This window comes from Indicator indicator, chromosome 33 (assembly GCF_027791375.1).
Source record: "Indicator indicator isolate 239-I01 chromosome 33, UM_Iind_1.1, whole genome shotgun sequence".
Classification (NCBI taxonomy): domain Eukaryota; kingdom Metazoa; phylum Chordata; class Aves; order Piciformes; family Indicatoridae; genus Indicator; species Indicator indicator.
The window spans coordinates 7968890-7989359 of NC_072042.1; the positions used below are offsets into that span (position 1 = coordinate 7968890).

General features: G+C 50.4%; 1 protein-coding gene across 2 annotated transcripts in view; it reads left to right on the forward strand.

Moving 5' to 3' along the window:
* The window catches only part of EYA3 (EYA transcriptional coactivator and phosphatase 3), a 46955-nt gene that overhangs the window by 24700 nt on the left and 1785 nt on the right, over nt 1–20470 (forward strand). For both annotated transcript variants that reach the window (XM_054395472.1, XM_054395473.1), the window contains 4 exons: nt 1032–1115; nt 1679–1768; nt 17382–17440; nt 18254–18414. In XM_054395472.1, coding sequence (XP_054251447.1) covers nt 1032–1115; nt 1679–1768; nt 17382–17440; nt 18254–18414 — 394 coding nt within the window. The remainder of the gene's footprint in view (nt 1–1031; nt 1116–1678; nt 1769–17381; nt 17441–18253; nt 18415–20470) is intronic.

Here is a 20470-nt window from a genome sequence, read left to right on the forward strand (position 1 = left end):
CAGCAGGTTTGCTGATGACACCAAGCTGTGTGGTGCAGCAGACAGGCTGGAGGGAAGGGATCCATCCAGAGGGACCTGGACAGGCTGGAGGGAAGGGATCCATCCAGAGGGACCTGGACAGGCTGGAGAGCTGGGCACATGACAACCTCATGAGGTTCAACAAGACCAAGTGCAGGGTCCTGCATCTGGGTCGAGGCAATCCCAAGCACAAATCCAGGCTGGGCAGGGACTGGCTGGAGAGCAGCCCTGAGGAGAGGGACTTGGGGGTGCTGGTGGAGGAGAAGCTCAACAGGAGCTGTCAATGTGCACTTGCAGCCCAGAAAGCCAACCAGAGTCTGGGCTGCATCAAAAGAAGTGTGGCCAGCAGGTCAAGGGAGGTGATTCTCCCCTTCTGCTCAGCTCTGGTGAGACCCCACCTGGAGTACTGTGTCCAGTTCTGGAGCCCCTACTACAAGAGGGCTATGGACATGCTGGAAGGTGTCCAGAGAAGGGCCACCACGATGAGCAGAGGGCTGGAGCTCCTCTCCTATGAGGAGAGACTGAAAGAGTTGGGGCTGTTCAGTCTGGAGAAGAGAAGGCTCTGAGGTGACCTTCTTGTGGCTTTCCAGGATCTGAAGGGGGCTACAAGAAAGCTGGGGAGGGACTTTTTAGGCTATCAAGGAGTGATACGACTAGGGGGAATGGAACAAAGCTGGAAGTGGGGAGATTCAGACTGGACATGAAGAAGTTCTTGCCCATGAGAGTGGTGAGAGCCTGGAATGGGTTGTGCAGAGAGGTGGTTGAGGTCCCATCCCTGGACGTGTTTAAGGCCAGGCTGCTGTAGTGTGAGGTGTCCCTGCCCATGGCAGGGGGATTTGGAACTGGCTGATCCTTGTGGTCCCTTCCAACCCTGACTCATTCGGTGATCTCCAGAGGTCCCTTCCAACCCCTAACATCCTGTGAGCCTCTGATCCTGTGAACCCTAAACTTACTGCTGGGTGGAGCTCTGTTCTTGGAGCAGCTCAGGTCCAATCTGCTTTTGTTCTCTGCAGAGAGTGTTCCTGTGGGACTTGGATGAGACCATCATCATCTTCCACTCGCTTCTCACAGGCTCTTATGCCCAGAAGTATGGCAAGGTAATGTCCTTGTGGGAAAGGCAAGCATCTGTCCTGCAGAGGGAAATCTGCATGTTTGGAACAGGGGCAGGAAGTGCTGCTGTGTTTGAAATGTACAAGGGGATGATTTTAACTCATGGCCACTTTGGGGTGGGGGAGGAGCACTACTTTTGGCTTCATTCATAGTTGGGGTGTGGGCATCAGCAGCAGAAGTGCAGGTCTTAGAATGTCAGCCTGGCTTTATCACCACTGGAAATGACTGGGGTCATGGCACACAGTGAAAGGAAATCTTCTGTTCTCCTCAAAATGTATTGGAGGGTTTTGTGTAGCCTCTGAAGATGCATCAGGCCCTGTGCAGTCCTGCAGTGGTTTATTACATTTTGGGTCAATATCTTACCAAGAAGTGAATTTTCATATTTTAAGTATTAGGGAAATTGTAGTTCCCACCCCTGAGTGCACATGGAATTCTGTCAGGATTGATACAGAGGGGAAGCTGTGTGCAGTGTGACTGGTGACAAATGCATCCCAACTGAGTGTCCCCTGTAGCCCCAGGAAGTTCACATTTTCTTTTTTTGCTTTGCCAGGATCCAACTCTAGTGATTGGCTCAGGTCTGTCGATGGAGGAGATGATTTTTGAACTAGCTGATACTCATTTGTTTTTCAATGACCTGGAGGTAGGTGGGAAGTGCTTTAGAAAGGCAAAGCTGTGTAGTTAGAATCACCCTGCACCATTTGTCATAGACTCACAGAATGGTTTGGGCTGGAAGGGACTTCCAGAGCTCCTCCAGTCCAACCCCCTGCACTCAGCAGGGACATCCTCCACTAGATCAGGTTGCCCAGAGCCCTGTGCAGCCTCACCTTGAATATCTCCAGGGATGGTTCCTCAACCACCTCCCTGGGCAACTTGTGCCAGTGTCCAACCCTTGACCCCAATCATTAAGCATTCTGCAGACTTCTGGTGTCAGCAGCTCTCAGAGGTGCTGTTTCTGCTGGACCTGGTATAAATGGTGTGGTGTCTTTGTCTGCCATTTGCTACATGGCTAAGCACTTTGCTTTCACAACTCCTGTTCTGAAATGGAGACCAGAGGTGTGGGGAAAAGGTGACCTTGAGAATGTCAGTTGCCAGGGGCTCAGATGAAGCCTTGTGCACCTTAAGCAGTATCTCACTAGGTTACACTGGCTGTGTGGCAGCTGTGAAGGACTTCCACAGACAAACATGCTGTACACATGGAGCTCCCACAGCTACCTCTGCTGCTGTCCCATTTCCATCCTGCCTCAAGGGCTTCTGATCAGCCCCCATCCTCTCCTAGGCAGAGTGTTCTTTGCCAAGTTAAACATCTCACTTCCACTAAAGCTGAAGTCTGTGCTTTAATCCCAGCAGTGCCCTGTGCTGTGCTGTCAGATGGTGCTGGGCACAGTGGTGCCATCTGTACAAGGAGGTGTGGATCTGTGCCAGAACCTGCAATTCAGTGGCTGGAAACAGCAAATTCACAGAGTTGCAGAATGCACTGGGTTGCAAGGGACCTTCAAAGGGCATCTTGTCCAACCCCCTGCAGGCAGCAGGGACACCTCCAAATAGATCAGGCTGCCCAGGGCCACAGCAAGTCTGACCTTGAATGTCTTCAGGGATTGAGGACTCCACCTCCTTTCTGGGCAACCTGTTCCAGTGTCTCGCCAGCCTCACTGTGCAGAGCTTCCTCCTGAGGCCCAACCTAACTCTGCCCTGCTCTAGTTCCAAACCATTGCCTCTCCTCCTATCCCTACAGTCCCTTCTGAACAGTCCCTCCCCAGCCTGCCTGCAGGTCCCATGAAGATACTGAAATGCAGCTCTAAGGCTCCCTGGAGCCTTCTCTTCTCCAGGCTGAACAGCCCCAACTCTCCCAGCCTGTCCCCATAAGTGCTCCAGCCCTTCATGGCCCTAAACCTCCTGAGTCCTGTCTCCTGTGATGTGAGTTCACACATAAAGATTCATGAACCTTCATGAATGTGTAGGATTTACAGGAGTAGTTTAAAGCATAGGAGAGATGAATCTGGACAGCAGACAGTTAACTGTAGATGTACTGCTGCTTCACAATGGTGGGAAAACAAGATGGGTTTGTTGATGCAAAGAGGACTTAAATGAAGTTTCCATTTGTGGCTGTGATTACCTGCAGCTGTGAACTTTGCAAAGCAAGCAGTGGCAGTTACCTCCTTGCCCCAGCTGCAGCACACAGAGCCACAAATGCTATCTCTCATGCTGGACAGGTGGACATTGGTAACTGATCAACAGCAGCACTGAGTGCTGTAGCTGCTGGTTAGTATCAGCAGGGAAACTCTTGAGCAGGCCTTGTCCTAAGATGTTTGCAGTTTATTGCTGGTTTAAGTCAGCTGTGCTGAGCACCTGAGCCTTGGCAGTGCCACCACACTGCTGCTTCACTGCAGGGTTTGTGCTGTACCCTTGTGCTGCTGAAGTATCACTGCTTGTCAGATCACCTGGGCTTGAGGGATTTTTGGGCTGGTTTTTGTGAAATGGGCAAAAAAATGGTTTCAAAGGATAAGTGAGCTTGGAGTCCAGCTGCAGGGAGTGTTGAAGTTCTCTTTTTGCAGACACCCCAAAATGTCACAGAAAGCTGCTTCTGCCAGACTTTGCGTAGAACCACAGAAGGGCTCAGGTTGGAAGGGACTTCAGAGGTCATGTACTGCAACCCCCAGCCATGGGCAGGGATGCAGGATGGCTCAAACACAGCCCGGTGCCTGCCACTGCGCATTCCGTGCCAGCAGCAGAGCAGAGGTCAGCAGTTTGCCATTCTATGCCCACCTGGGCTCTCTGTGACCAGGAAGCTCAGAGGAGCAGGCAGCCCCTGGCCAGGTTCAGTTTCCCTAGTGAGGGAGGCAGGGACAGGCATGGGCTGAGCCCCAGACACTGCAGGATGTTTGAACACCCCAGGAGTGCAGGGGTCTGTGCTCCCTGTGCACCGAGCAGGGCCACTCGGGGGTGACTCCTCCGGGCATGGCCTGGCACCCTGTGGGGTCATGCCTGAAGAGATCCAGCCATGGTCACAGCTCAGCCAAAGGCTGTGGTTAGGAACGCTGTGGGTACCTGGACAGAGGCCACACACAAACATGGAGGTGTCCAAGCCCCTGGCTGCAGAGAGTGCCAGAGCCTGGCACTTGCAATGGAGGGTGGCAGAGACAGCCCCTGTGCTAGGTGTGAGCAGGTGAATGATGTGCTCAGCCACCAGGAAGGAAGAATAAAAACTATAAGGGAAGGTGAAAGGGAGTTAGACTTGTAGAACAGAGCCTGCTCTGCAGCCCCCCCTAGCCAAGGGAGGTGACCCAAGAAATGGGAGGGAAGGGATATGGGTCTCTGTTAGGAGAGGCAAGTGTGTCGGTGTGAGCTGAAATTCCCCCCCCACCGACAATAACCAGGCTAGCCCAGTCTGGAAGCAAATGAAAAGCTGTATTTACAAGCAGAGTCTAAAATCTACAATGAAATGCAATGAATATGTACAAATATACAAAATTCACAACATTCACAAATATATACAATCAACAGAAAAAGCACAATCGATCTCCCTTTGCTTCCCCCCAAGGGGACCCTCCCAAAGGGGCCTCCCTCTCCCAGGAGCTTCCCCCCCAGACCCCCCTGGACAGAGAAGCAGAGTTAGTTAAGCAGAAAGCTGTTAACTTAGCTGCCAAGGTCAGTGTGTTATCTTCAGCCAGAAGAGAAGAAGAAACAGCAGCCAGACAGCCCAGCAACTGCCCCCACTGCCGAACGCAGAATGTGCAGAATGCCTACTTTGTTTTGGGTAATAGTTCTTAAACATTTCTATCTATCCAATGGAAGTGTTTAGAACAATCGTTATTTTGCTTTCTTACACCCAATAGTGACTTATTTACATTCTTTCACTTTCTCTGTTCTGAACTTTGCAAGGAAAAATTAAAAAGACAGTTTCAAACCATCACAGCAAGGGAGACCCCTTCCTGCTCCCTCACTTTCCCAGTTGCCATTGCACAAGTATGGGGCACTGGAAGTTGAGAGTGAGACAAATGAGAAGGCAGAAGAGACCATCCAGGGGGTTGCCTAAAGCAAATCATCCTCCCCTTCACATCAGGACTTGTACCCTGAAACAAAAGAGGAGGGTAATTGATACTGGAGATTCCCTTCTGAGGGGAACAGAGGGCCCCATTTGTCAGCCAGATCCTTCCCACAGGGAAGTCTGCTGCCTCCCTGGAGCCCAGGTCAGAGATGTTACCAGAAGGCTGCCTAGGCTGGTACAGCCCTCTGGTTACCATCCCTTGCTAGTTGTGCAGGTGGGAGCAATGAGGTCGAAACCAGGAGTCCAAAAGCAATCAAAAGGGCCTTCAAGGCACTGGGGAGCCTGGTGGAAGGATTGGGGCACAGGTAATGTTTTCATCAATACCTGGGAGGCTTAGCTGAGACACCTGAAGGCTGTGAGGCCATTCAGAGACTTGGACAGACTGAGAGCTGGGCACAGAGGAACCTAATGAGGCTAAACAAGGAGAACTGCAGAGTCCTGCATGGGACAGCAATGTGCCCTGGTGGCCAAGAAGGCCAAGGGGGTCCTGGGGTGCATTAAGAGTGTGTCCAGCAGATCCAGGGAGGTTCTCCCCCCCTCTACTCTGCCCTGGTGAGATCTCACCTGGAGTATTGCATCCAGTTCTGGGCTCCCCAGTTCAGGAGGGACAGAGATCTGCTGGAGAGAGTCCAAGGGAGGGCTGCAAGGATGCTGAAGGAGCACTGCCTGGGGAGGAGAGGCTGAGAGCCCTGGGGCTGTTTAGGCTGGAGAGGAGAAGACTGAGAGGGGATTTGATAAATGTTTATCAATAGCTGAGGGCTGGGGATCAAGAGGGAGGGGACAGGGACAGGCTCTGCTCAGTTGTGCCCTGGGATAGGACAAGGGGCAGTGGATATAACTACAGCACAGGAGGTTCCACCTCAACAGGAGGAGGAACTTCTTCACTGTGAGGGTCACAGAGCACTGGAGCAGGCTCCCCAGAGAGGTTGTGGAATCTCCTTCTCTGGAGACTTTCAAGACCCATCTGGATGTGTTCCTGTGCTGGATTCTATGGTTCTGCTCTGGCAGGGGGGGGTTGGACTTGATGATCTTTGAAGGTCCCTTCCAACCTAACATCCTATGATCTTGTGACCATTAGTGGCAGGAAGGATACTGAAAGGAACAGGAAATCAGGAGTGATTAACAAGTGGCTCAGAGACTGGTGCCACCAACAGAAGTTTGGGGGTTTTGATCTTGGGGAACTTTATATGGCACCAGTTCTGCTAGATGCAGATGGAGTACAAGAGTCTCGGGGTGGGGGAAAGATCCTGGCACAGGAGTTGGCAGGGCTTGTTGAAAGGGCTTTAACTAGGCTTGAAGGGGAGGGGATTAAACACAGGTGCACTAGAGATGAGCCTAAGGACAGCCTTCAGTCTGCTGTTTCACTTGAGGTGAGAGGTGGGGACAATATCAAAATTGTCTGTGACAAATGGCAGGAAGACACCCAGGGTTGGAAGGATGGGGTCACAGTAAGGGCCTCCAACCTGTTGCCCTGAAGCATGCTGTGAACACTGCAGCAAGGGCAAGGTCTGACAGAGCTGAGCCAGGACCCTCTGAGTTAATAGGAGACAGGAAAGTAGCTCCCATGAAGCACCTTGGGGGAGCAGTGGGGTGCCCCTCTCAGAAGGTGACCTGGCTGGCAGCCTGGCTGAAGTTTCTCTGCACCAATGCACACAGCATGGGCAGCAAGCAGAAGGAGCTGGAAGCTGCCGTGCTAGAGGAAAGCTTTGACAAGGTGGCAGTTACAGACACTTGGTGGGATGAATCCTGTGACTGGGATGCCTACAAGCTGTTCAGAAGGGACAGGAGAGGAAGAAGGGGTGGAGGGGTTGCCCTTTATGTAAAACCTTCAGAGTGTGAAGAGTTGTGGCTAAAGAACAGCCATGAGCAGGTTGAGAGCTTGGGGGTAGGTATTAGGGCTCAGGACAACAAGGGGAAGCCTTGTGGCAGGAGTCTACTCCAGGCTGCCTGACCAATGGAGCCTATCCATGATGCCTTCTTACTCCAGCTGGAGGAGGCATGGCCACTCTCATCCTGCTGGGGGATTTTAACCACCCCCACAGCTGTTGGAAAAGCAGCACAGCTGGCTGCAGGCAATCCAGGAGGCTCCCGAGGGTCTGGATGACAACTTGTTAAGACAAGCAATGAACAGCCCTGCCCCAGGGGCTGCCTTGCTGGACCTGTTGGTCACAGCTGCAGGTGAAGCCAGCAGGGATGTCAAAGTCAAAGGCCCTCAGGGACAAGGGAGTGGAATAGAGCTGGCAGATCCTTAAGGATGGTCTCTATACAGCACAAGAGATCTGAATCCCCACATATAAGAAATTGGGCAAGGAAGGCAGGAGACCACCATGGCTGAGCTGTGACCTGCTGGTCAAAGCTGCGGCTACACAGGAAATGAAAGCAGGGACAGACATCCTGGGAAGAGTATAGGGACGTTGCCTGGTTGTGTAGGGTTGAGGTCAGGAAGGCCAAGGCACAAGTGGAACTGAACTTGGCAAGGGATGTAAAGAAAAGCAAGGCTTCTCCAGGTACAGCAACCAGAAAAGGAAGGTTAAAGAAAGCTTCCCACTGAGGAACAGCAGTGGGGAACTAGAACCAACAGACCAGAGGAAGGCTGAGACTCTCAACAGTTTTTTTGCCTCAGTCTTCACTGGCAACCCCTCTCCTCATGGCTCTTGTGTTGATGGACCACAGGTTGGAGACAAAGTCCCTCCCACTGTAAGCTCAGACAGGGGATGTGACCAACTGAAGGTATACAAGTCCATGGGACCTGAGAAATGCATCCCAGAGTCCTAAGGGAATTGGATGATGTGGTGCCAGGCCACTCTCCATATTTGAACAGCCCTGGCAGTCAGGTGAGGTCACTGGGGACTGGAAGAAAGGAAATATCACAGCCAGTGTTAAAAAGGGTAGAAAGGAGACCCTGGGAACTACCAACCTGTCAGCCTCACCTCCGTGCCTGGGAAGATCATGTAACAAATCCTCCTAGATTTTGTTATAGGGTGTTGGGAAGTGGGATCATGGAGCAGATTCTCCTGGAGGCACTACTGAGACAGAAGCATAGTGAAGAGGAGATTGGGTACAGTCAGCATGGGTTTACCAAGGGCAAATCCTGCCTGACAAACCTGGTGGCCTTCTATGACCAGGAGACAACATTAATAAACGAGGGGAGAGCAACTGATGGCATTGACCTGGACCTGAGCAAAGCCTTTGACACTGTCCCACACCACATCCTGGTCTCCAAACTGGTGACACATGGGTTTGATGGGTGGATCATGAGATGGATAAAGAACTGGCTTGATGGCCACACCCAAAGAGTGGCTGTCAATGGCTCCATGTCCCAGTGGAGGCCAGGGACAGGTGCAGTCCCTCAGGGCTCAGTCCTGGGACCAGGCTTGTTCAACATCTTTGTCAGTGCTATGGACAGAGGCATTGAGTGCACCCTCAGCAGGTTTGCTGATGACACCAAGCTGTGTGGTGCAGCAGACAGGCTGGAGGGAAGGGATCCATCCAGAGGGACCTGGACAGGCTGGAGAGCTGGGCACATGACAACCTCATGAGGTTCAACAAGACCAAGTGCAGGGTCCTGCATCTGGGTCGAGGCAATCCCAAGCACAAATCCAGGCTGGGCAGGGACTGGCTGGAGAGCAGCCCTGAGGAGAAGGACTTGGGGGTGCTGGTGGAGGAGAAGCTCAACAGGAGCTGTCAATGTGCACTTGCAGCCCAGAAAGCCAACCAGAGTGTGTTGGTGTGAGCTGAAATTCCCCCCCCACCAACAATAACCAGGCTAGCCCAGTCTGGAAGCAAATGAAAAGCTGTATTTACAAGCAGAGTCTAAAATCTACAATGAAATGCAATGAATATATACAAATATACAAAATTCACGACATTCAAAAATATATACAATCAACAGAAAAAGCACAACCGATCTCCCTTTGCTTCCCCCCAAGGGGACCCTCCCAAAGGGGCCTCTCTCTCCCAGGAGCTTCCCCCCCAGACCCCCCTGGACAGAGAAGCAGAGTTAGTTAAGCAGAAACTTAGCTGCCAAGGTCAGTGTGTTATCTTCAGCCAGAAGAGAAGAAGAAACAGCAGCCAGACAGCCCAGCAACTGCCCCCACTGCCGAACGCAGAATGTGCAGAATGCCTACTTTGTTTTGGGTAATAGTTCTTAAACATTTCTATCTATCCAATGGAAGTGTTTAGAACAATCGTTATTTTGCTTTCTTACACCCAATAGTGACTTATTTACATTCTTTCACTTTCTCTGTTCTGAACTTTGCAAGGAAAAATTAAAAAGACAGTTTCAAACCATCACAGTCCACCCCTTCTAAACAATTCCATTGGCTGCTACTATCATTTATCTAATCTAAAATAATATCTACAACAATAGGTGAATAAAGACCATAGTCCATTCCGGCTATTTCAGATGTAGATGATTCAAAAGAGTCAAATCACAGGAAAAACAGCAAACAGCTTGTTTCCTCGCAGATGGAGCGAAGAAAGGAACAGGGACTCTCAGGTGACTCAGGGCTCTCAGGGTTCCTGCACCGTAGATCTCATGAACTCTCCTCTTGGGCGCGATGCTGTATCTGTGCAACACTCTGAATTTAACCTCTCTCAGCCAAAGTTAGATTTCTTTGTGGAATACACTGAATTTCACCATTTTCTTGCATCACCCAATAGGTGTGACCAGGACCTTCAGCAGAAACCACCCCTCGGACAGGTTTGGCCTCTCCTGAAGGAGAAAATACCCAAACAGTTTTGCCTAACAGATTCTTTTCTCTGATAACAGGAACTCTATCACCTTCTTCCTTTCGCAACAAATCTGATTGGGCAGGTCCAGCTCGATTCACTGAACCTCTACTATTCACCAACCAGGTTGCTTGTGCTAAGTGTTTCTCCCAGTTTTTCAAAGATCCACCCCCCATGGCTTTGAGAGTGGTTTTCAGCAAACCGTTGTAGCGTTCGATCTTCCCTGCAGCTGGTGCATAGTAGGGAATGTGGAATATCCACTCGATGCCGTGCTCTTTGGCCCAGTTTTTTACAAGATTGTTCTTGAAATGAGTTCCGTTGTCCGACTCAATCCTCTCTGGAGTTCCGTGTCTCCACAGGATTTGTCTCTCCAGGCCAAGAATGGTGTTACGTGCAGTTGCATGAGGAACTGGATAAGTTTCCAGCCATCCAGTGCTTGCCTCTACCATAGTCAGCACATACTGCTTACCAGATCGAGAACGAGGTAGAGTGATGTAGTCAATCTGCCAGGCTTCACCATACTTGTACTTGGACCATCGGTCACCGTACCACAAGGGCTTGATCCGCTTTGCCTGCTTAATAGCAGCACAAATGTCACAGTCATGGATGACTTGTGTGATAGCATCCATGGAAATGTCAATGGATCTGTCACGAGCCCATCGGTAGGTTGCATCTCTGCCTTGATGTCCTGACGAGTCATGGGCCCACCGAGCTAAGAACAGCTCACCTCGGTGTTTCCAGTCAAGATCAGGATCAGGATCAGAGTTTGTGTCCACCTGGGAAACTCTTGCAGCTAGATCTGCCTGATGGTTGTGTTGTTGTTCCTCAGTAGCTTTGCTCTTAGGAATGTGAGCATCGATGTGTCTCACTTTCACTGGGATTCTCTCAATGTGAGCAGCAATGTCTTGCCACAGATCTGCAGCCCAGATTGGCTTTCCTTTCCTCTGCCAGCCATTCTTCTTCCAGTCTTTCAGCCAACCCCACAAGGCATTGGCTACCATCCACGAGTCGGTGTAGAGATAAAGCTTTGGCCATCTCTCACGTTCAGCTACGTTAAGAGCTAGCTGGACAGCTTTTACCTCTGCAAATTGACTGGATTCTCCTTCTCCATCTCTCGCTTCTGCAACTCTGCGCGTTGGACTCCACACTGCAGATTTCCATCTCCGCTTGTTCCCAACAAGACGACAGGAACCGTCTGTGAACAAAGCATATCTCTTTTCATCATCAGACAGATCACTGTAAGGAGGAGCTTCCTCAGCACGAGTTACTCTCTCCTCTGGAGGTTTAGCACAGCTTGTGCCTTCTGGCCAGTTTGTGATCACCTCCACCAAACCAGGCCTTTCGAGATTTCCCATTCGAGCTCTCTGTGTTATCAGAGCCATCCACTTAGACCAGGTAGCATCCGTTGCATGATGTGGTGAAGAACCTTTGCCTTTGAACATCCAATTCAGAACTGGCAATCTAGGAGCTAGAAGAAGTTGTGACTCAGTTCCAATTACTTCAGAAGCAGCTTTCACTCCTTCATAAGCAGCTAAAATCTCTTTCTCTGTTGGAGTGTAGTTTGCCTCTGAGCCTCTGTAGCCACGACCCCAGAAACCAAGAGGACGTCCTCGTGTCTCCCCTGGAGCTCTTTGCCATAAGCACCAGGTTGGACCATTGTCACTCGCGGCCGTGTACAGAATGTTCTTAATGTCTGGACCAGTTCGGACAGGTCCCAGACCCATCGCTTGGACTACCTCTCGCTTGATCTGGTCAAAGGCTGCTTGTTGCTCAGGACCCCATTGGAAACTGTTTCTCTTTCGAGTCACATCATAGAGAGGTTTCACAATCTGACTGTATCCAGGAATGTGCAGTCTCCAAAATCCCACTATGCCTAAGAAACGCAGAGTTTCTTCCTTGTTGATGGGATTTGCCATGGTGGAGACTCTGTTTATCACATCCATTGGGATGTGACGGCGACCATCTTGCCACCGCACTCCCAGAAACTGGATTTCTCTGGCAGGTCCTTTCACCTTGTCTCGCTTGATAGCGAAACCAGCTTGCAAGAGAATGTCAAGGATTTTATTACCTTTCTCAAAGACTTCTTCAGCAGTCTCACCCCAGACGATGATGTCATCGATGAACTGAATGTGTTCTGGAGCTCCACCTTTCTCCAAAGCATCATGGATCACTGCATGGCAGATGGTTGAACTGTGAATCCACCCCTGGGGCAAACGATTGAATGTGTACTGAATGCCTCTCCAGGTGAAAGCAAACTGAGGCCTGCATTCCTCTGCTATGGGAATAGAGAAGAAAGCATTAGCAATGTCTATGGTAGCATACCATTTGGCCTGCTTGGATTCCAGCTCATATTGGAGTTCCATCATGTCTGGTACAGCTGCACTCATGGGTGGAGTTACTTCATTCAAGGCACGGAAATCAACTGTCAGACGCCACTCTCCATTCTGCTTTCTCACAGGCCAGATTGGACTGTTGAAAGGTGAATGAGTTTTGCTGATGACCTTCTGACTCTCCAGCTGACGAATCAAGTTTTGAATGGGCACCAAAGAGTCACGGTTGGTTCTGTATTGTCTGTGATGCACAGTTTGAGAAGCAACCGGCAGCTTTACATCCTCTATCTCATGTTGTCCCACAACTGCAGATTCATCTGAAAGCTCAGGTCTAATGGACAACTTCAATTTTCCTCCATCAATTTCTACAGTTGCTATTCCAAAAGCCCATTTGTAACCCTTAGGGTCTTTAAAACGCCCTTCTCTCAGAAAGTCAATTCCCAAAATACAAGGTGCATTAGGACCTGTTACAATAGTATGTTTCTTCCACTGCTTCCCAGTTAAACTTATATCAACCTCTATCTTAAACAACTCTTGAGATCCACCAGTGACTCCCTGAATAGTTATAGATTCTCCCCCTTGATAATTTGATGGTATTATGGTGCACTGAGCTCCTGTGTCAACCAAGGCCCTGTACTTCTGAAATTTTGAAGTGCCAGGCCACTGGATGTACACATCCCAATAGATTCTGTTATCTCCATTATCCCTTACCTCCCCCTGGCGGAAGGCAGGGCACCCCTAATGGTGGGGATTACCTCCACATGTACAGCTGGCACAACGTCCAGCACCAGAATTAGGATCACTGTTGGAGCTATCAGAGTTGTTCTGGGAAACTGAGGAAGCGACAGCTACCCTCCTGGTATTGCTACCTCGGGATCTGCCCCTCTGCAGCTCCCGTAACCTCTTGAAAAGATCAGAAGTTGGTTGACCATCCCATCTGTTCATGTTCTCACCAAACTGATCACGCAGTTATCCAGATACTGCCACGTGATTGCCTCTGCTGTCTGTTTTGGTTTGACCTATTCTGGAATGGCCTTCTTGGAGCACGTCTGTTCCTAACAGCTGAAACTTGTATCCATCTGGAGGAAGAGGAATTAGAATCATCCCCCTTCATCAAGTTGGATATGGAGGTTTTAAGTTCCTCCTTCAGCTCTTTCATGCAATTCTTTATTTCTCCAGACAGAGTTTCAATGGCTGAAACCAAAGAAGTACGTGCAAGACTATCCTCCAATTGCCTCATTTGGTCAGTGAAATGGCCAACAGTAGGAGGTGCTCCACCATAATTTCTTGCCACAATCCTGCTTGCCAGAATAGTAGCATAATTAGGAGGAGCAAGCTTAATGAGCTTTTTGGCAAGGCCTGTTCCAACAGGAATTTCATCAGGATTCAGAGTCTTATGATCTCCATACATTACTTCTCTCACAGCAAACTCTCTCAGACGCTTGATTCCCTCAGCTATTGTGGTCCAAGGCTTAGGGTTCCATGGTAAATCATCTCTGCTGGGGTACCTCAGCGAGACTGCCAGTAGGAGGCGTGCCCACAGAGAAACTTTACCAATGCACTTGCCTAGGTGCCTGTCTATGCCTGTATCCTTTGAGAGCATCCCCAACTGAGAGGCCGACTTGTCACCTACCACCAATGCTGGGGCTCCCATATCAAAACACCTGGCTAGCCAAGACAGGACTGGCTCATTATCTCCTCTGATGTAATCCTTCCTCACATGTCTAATTTCCTGTCTGGGTGCATTAGCTGACTGTATGTCATCCTCATCATCATCATCATCATCATCCTGAGGTCGCTGTCCCCATAATCCTATTTTAATCCTCCGTTGAATTTCTTTGAGTTCAGAGGCACTACCAGCAGTTGCTAATCTACTAGGGTCTACATCCTGACCTACATCTCCATCATCCATGTGGGGTCTCAAGAGGTCTACCAGAGTTTTAAGGCTAACCCTCTCTTCCTCATCAGAAGGATCTTTCTTAAGAGAGGGACCCTGAGTAGAAGGACCCTCATCTCCATCTGCACCATCTCCTGCAGCATCTGCATCTCCTCCTGCAGCTCCTTTACGCTTTCTGGTTACAGTGGCCACCAAATTTACTGGCTTGGTTTTCACATTCACAGCAGAGTTGGAAGAGCAAGTAGCCTTATGTCTTTCTTGACACAGTGCTATCAGTAGCCATATGATTATTCCAAGAAGCAACAAATTTAAGATTAAGGCTAGTACAAGATATCTAGGGTACCACTGGTTACAAAGACCCTCTGTAGTTGTAAGAGGAGTAACAAACTCATATGTGTCTGCTAGCAGATCCATAGTTGAGTTACCATAGCTTCTTAGCCCAATAAGACCACAACAGAATTCACCAACATTCAGTAACTTGTTCTTAACCCAAAGAAATGACTTATATGCCACATATCTCACAATCTTGTCTATCATGCAAGAAATGGCCCATCTGTAAACAATCACACTGATAATAGATGAAATAGAATGACTCAGAATCCAAAACAGCTTCATTTTGCTTCCTAATCTGAGCAGAAATAAATCAAACAAGCAATCGAGCCCCGAGTTGGAGCGCCAAAAATAAAAAGTGTGTTGGTGTGAGCTGAAATTCCCCCCCCACCAACAATAACCAGGCTAGCCCAGTCTGGAAGCAAATGAAAAGCTGTATTTACAAGCAGAGTCTAAAATCTACAATGAAATGCAATGAATATATACAAATATACAAAATTCACGACATTCAAAAATATATACAATCAACAGAAAAAGCACAACCGATCTCCCTTTGCTTCCCCCCAAGGGGACCCTCCCAAAGGGGCCTCTCTCTCCCAGGAGCTTCCCCCCCAGACCCCCCTGGACAGAGAAGCAGAGTTAGTTAAGCAGAAACTTAGCTGCCAAGGTCAGTGTGTTATCTTCAGCCAGAAGAGAAGAAGAAAACAGCAGCCAGACAGCCCAGCAACTGCCCCCACTGCCGAACGCAGAATGTGCAGAATGCCTACTTTGTTTTGGGTAATAGTTCTTAAACATTTCTATCTATCCAATGGAAGTGTTTAGAACAATCGTTATTTTGCTTTCTTACACCCAATAGTGACTTATTTACATTCTTTCACTTTCTCTGTTTTGAACTTTGCAAGGAAAAATTAAAAAGACAGTTTCAAACCATCACACAGAGTCTGGGCTGCATCAAGAGAAGTGTGGCCAGCAGGTCAAGGGGAGGTGATTGTCCCCCTCTGCTCAGCTCTGGTGAGACCCCACCTGGAGTACTGTGCCCAGTTCTGGAGCCCCTACTACAAGAGGGCTATGGACATGCTGGAAGGTGTCCAGAGAAGGGCCACCACGATGAGCAGAGGGCTGGAGCACCTCTCCTATGAGGAGAGACTGAAAGAGTTGGGGCTGTTCAGTCTGGAGAAGAGAAGGCTCCAAGGTGACCTTCTTGTGGCCTTCCAGTATCTGAAGAAAGATATACACGATATACAAGAAAGCTGGGGAGGGACTTTTTAGGATATCAGACAGTGACAGGACTGGGGGGAATGGAATTAAGCTGGAAGTGGGGAGATTCAGACTGGACATGAGGAAGAATTTCTTGCCCATGAGAGTGGTGAGAGCCTGGAATGGGTTGTCCAGGGAGGTGGTTGAGGCCCCATCCCTGGAGGTGTTTAAGGCCAGGCTGGATGAGGCTCTGGCCAGCCTGATCTAGTGTGAGGTGTCCCTGCCCATGGCAGGGGGGTTGGAACTGGCTGATCCTTGTGGTCACTTCCAACCCTGACTGATTCTAGATGCCAAGCTGAGGCCATGGAGGGCAGGGAAGTGATTCAGGACAGCCAGCATGGCTTTGCTAGGGGCAGGTCCTGCCTGGCTAACCTGGTGGCTTTCTATGATAAAGTGACTGTGGCAATGGACAAGGGACACCCTCTGGATGTGATCTGTCTGGGCTGCTGTAAGGCCTTTGACACAGGCCCCACAGCATCCTGCTGGCCCCGCTGGAGATGTGGGTTTGCTGGGTGGATGTTCAGTGGGTAAACAATTGGCTGGGTGGTCACATCCTGAGGGTTGTGCTCAATGGCTTGAAGTCCAGATGGAGAGCAGTGACAGTGGTGTCCCTCAGGGGTCCATGCTTGGGACCTGTACTGTTTAACATTTTTATCACTGCCATAGGCAGAGGGATCCAGGCACCATCAGCAGTGTGCAGATGGCACCAAGCTGAGTGCTGCTGCCAGTGTGCAAGAGGGACAGGATGGTATCCAAAGGGCCTGGGCAGGCTGGGGAGAACCTCAGGAGGTTCAACAAAAGCAAGTGCAGGGTCCTGCATCTGGGCTGGACCAATCCTCACTGTCAGTACAGACTGGGGGAGGAGGAGATTGCAAGCAGCCCTGAGGGGAAGGACTTGGGGGTGCTGGGGGTGAGAAGCTGGCAGTGTGAGCCAGCACAGAAGGCCAATGGCAGCCTGGGCTGCATCCAAAGATGTGTTGGCAGCAGATCCAGAGAGGTGATTCTGCCACTTCGCTGTGATGAGACCTCACCTGGAGTACTGCATCCAGGTCTGGAGCCCTCAACACAGGAAGGATATGGAGCTGATGGAGAGGGTCCAGAGGAGCCCACAAAAATGATCAGGGGGATGGAGCAGCTCTGCTATGAGGACAGGCTGAGGGAGGTGGGGGTGTTCAACCTAGAGAAGAGAAGGCTCCAGGGAGACCTTATAGCAGCCTTCCAGTATCTGAAGGGTGAGCTTTGGAGGTCCCTTCCAACCCAGACCATTCTGTGATTCTATCATTCTGTGCCTCTCAACTAGACTTGGTTGCTTGAGGCCTCATCCAACCTGGCCTTGAATGCCTCCAGGGAGGGGACATCCACAACCTCTCTGGACAACCTGTGCCAGTGTCTCCCCACCCTCATGCTGAAGAACTTCTTCCTTAACTTCCTAACTTCTTGTTTTCTGGTACTTAAAATCCCAGTCTTGGCAAGAACCTGCAGGTGCTGGGGAGTGAAACCTTCTAGAGGAGGCTGTGTGAGGGTGGTGGGAGCAGTGTGGCATGACTTGGTGCTGTTGGCAGTGTGAGGGGATTGCTTCAGATCACTATTCTTTAACCTGCCAGCTTCAGCATGTTTCTGGGTTGCAGCCTTGTGACTTTGGTTTCGTGTTTTGCTTCAACAGGAGTGCGACCAGGTGCACATAGAAGATGTGGCATCTGATGACAATGGCCAGGATTTAAGGTGAGGAATACATGAAATGTGCAGCCGATGTACTCTTGTATTTTGTGGGGACTTCAAACCCAAGTGGGGTTCAGGGATGAAGGTCAGTATCATGCAGGGGATGAAACCTGGCAAGTGGTGTTTGTTTGCTGGGTGTTTCTTGAAGACCTACAGAGCATGAGAACTTCCAGAGTTACAACATGAATGATATTGGCCACTGCTGAATGTTGCCTCTGTGCTCAATAACATGTGATGAACAGGGAGCTAACCCTCCAGACTCTGATCCTGACCTTGGAAAGTCTCTCTGTGGTTTGCATCCCTCTGTGAGCTGAGCACATTGTTAGGGGGGTGAGGGTACATCTGGAGCATTAATGAGCTGGAATGGCTCATGGGAAGGTCTGAGAAGTGCCTCTCTGCAGGGGGAAAGAAATGGGGGGAAAGTCGTGAGGCAGGATCTCTTCCTGCAGTGCTGAGCTAGTAAAGCTCTGCATGTGGAGCTGAGTCCTGTTTAGAAGGCAAGACACTGGGGTCGGTCACTGCAGGGTGAGCAAGGGACTAGTGGGGAAGATGCTCTTTGTTAGAGAGCAAAGGAAGGTTTTGTAGCAGAAGATGTGAAAGAGTTGAATCAGTGCAATTTCAGCACAGCAGCTCAGCTGGCTGCAGATGTAGCTGGGTACACCTTGCCCACGGCTGTTGCTCTGCCCTGTCAGGGTGCAGTGGTGGCTGTGCAAAGCTCCTCTGGCTGCTGTCAGAACTGACCTCTGCACCTCGCCGGAGGAGCTGCAGTGACTCTGCTGCTATGGCACTCCTAACAAATCTATTCTTCTGAAACAGCAACTACAACTTCTCCACGGATGGCTTCAGTGGCTCTGGCAGCAGTGCCAACCACAGCTCCTCGGTGGGCGTGCAGGGGGGAGTGGACTGGATGAGGAAGTTGGCATTCCGGTACCGCCGCGTGCGCGAGCTCTACGACAAGCACAAAGCCAACGTGGGAGGTGAGCCTCACCAGGCCCTCAGCACTGCACCACTCCCATCCCTCCTCAGAGCATCTTCTTTCCTGAATATCCATCCTCCTGGTCCTAAGACAGGCTGAGGGAGCTGGGGTTGTTCAGCCTGGAGAAGAGAAAGCTCCAGGGAGACCTAATAGCAACCTTCCAGAACCTGAAGGGGGCTACAAGAAGGCTGCAGAGGGACTGTTCCCAAAGGCCTGCAGGGACAGGATGAGGGAAAATGGCTTCAAACTAGGACAGAGCAGATTTAGGTTGGATGTGAGGAACAAGTTCTGCACCAGGAGGCTGCTGGAACACTGCAACAGGTTGGCCAGGGAGGTGGCTGAGGCCCCATCCCTGGAGATATTCAAGGTGAGGCTGGACAGGGCCCTGGGCAACCTGATCTGGTGGAGGATGTCCCTGCTGAGTGCAGGAGGTTGGACTGGATGAGCTTTGGAGGTCCCTTCCAGCCCAGCCCATTCTGTGACTCTATGAAATGGGCCCCAACCTCCATGGAATCCAAGAGGCATCTCCCAAAGCTGAGTGGCCTGCCAGCCCTGCAGCCAGGGGTGGTGATCAGCCCTCTGTGCAGAGAACCTTCTGGTGCAGTGTCCCCTGGCTGCCTGTCACTGCTGAGAACAGGCCTAAAGGGCTTACAGGGCTCGCTGCTCAGGAGGCCTTCTCACTGAGGTCTTCACGTCTGTCTCATGCCATTGCCAGACAGTGCAGTGCTCACCCTCTGGAATGAGGCCTCTGCTGTCTGTTCACAAAGTCACTTAGACTCTTCTCTTGCTTCCCTTCCAATGCCTGAGTGGTAATCACGATGGAAACCACAGATCTCAAATGTTGATAAATTTTCTGTTTCTGAATCTTGGCACTGAAATCCCTGGGAAGGGGCTGCTGCTGGAGCAGCTCACCTGGCATGGTGACTCAGGATGCTGGGTTGTGGGTTTGGATGCCCTTTGCCTACACTGGATAGAATATTCTTTGGACACACTTTCTAACAACCAGGTGTTCAAAGCTATAGCTTCCAGCTTTAAAAATCTAAAGTGTCAGTCTGCATTTCAGTTTGCTGCAGGTGCCTGGTTCCAGGTAGAGATCACAGAATGATAGAATGTTAGAGGTTGGAAGGGACTTCCAGAGATCATCCGGTCCAACCCCCCTGCCAAAAGCAGGATCACCCAGGGTAGGCCCCACAGGAAGCATTCAAGTAGGTTTTGAAAGTCTCCAGACAAGGAGACTCCACAACCTCTCTGGGCAGCCTGATCCAAGGCTCTGTCACCCTCACACCAAAGAAGTTTCTCCTCATGTTAAGGTGAAACCTTCTCTGTTCAAGTTTGTATCCATTGTTCCTTGTCTGATTACTGTGCACCACCTCCACTTGACACTCACCCCTCAGGCTGTGAAAGACTTTTATCCCATACTTTGTACATGGGAGACCTGGTTGCAAGGTTTTTCAGGACCTGTCTAAAGCTACATGGTGAAGCAGTTGTCAGTGCAGCCAGAATGGGTCCTCCATGGTCTCATTGTCACAGCACTGCTTCAGGGCTGGAGTGAGTGTGGGGTTCTTGTGTCATGGCTGGAGAGAGGCTCAGGGTGCTCCTTTCCTCTCGTGTTTGCTGACAGGAGCAGGTTTGAGCTCATGGGCTCCATTTCATGCTGCTTTACATTCAAAACTGCATGCTTTGAGGAAAGATACCTAAAAGGGATGAGAAGTATGAGGAGTGGAAAAAAAAAGGGGGGGGGGGGGGGGGGGGGAGGGACATGTAATAAGGAGACTGGGAAGTAGGAAACCAGAGAGGATGACTGCAGGAGTTCCATCCCCTGCTGTCTGTGGTGTCAGACACCCCCTGCTGCTCTGAGTGCTTTGTACAAGGGAAATGCATTTTGCTGCCTGCATCTGAGCTGTGGTTTGGTGTAATCAGAGAAGAGCACTGACCCAGCTCCCCACAGCCTAAGGTGCAGGTGGTGTCTGGGCTCATGGCTGTCACTGCTCAGTGCCTGCAGACAGTCTCAGCTGTCAGCTGCCTTCAGCACTGTTATTTATTGCAGCTGTTGCACT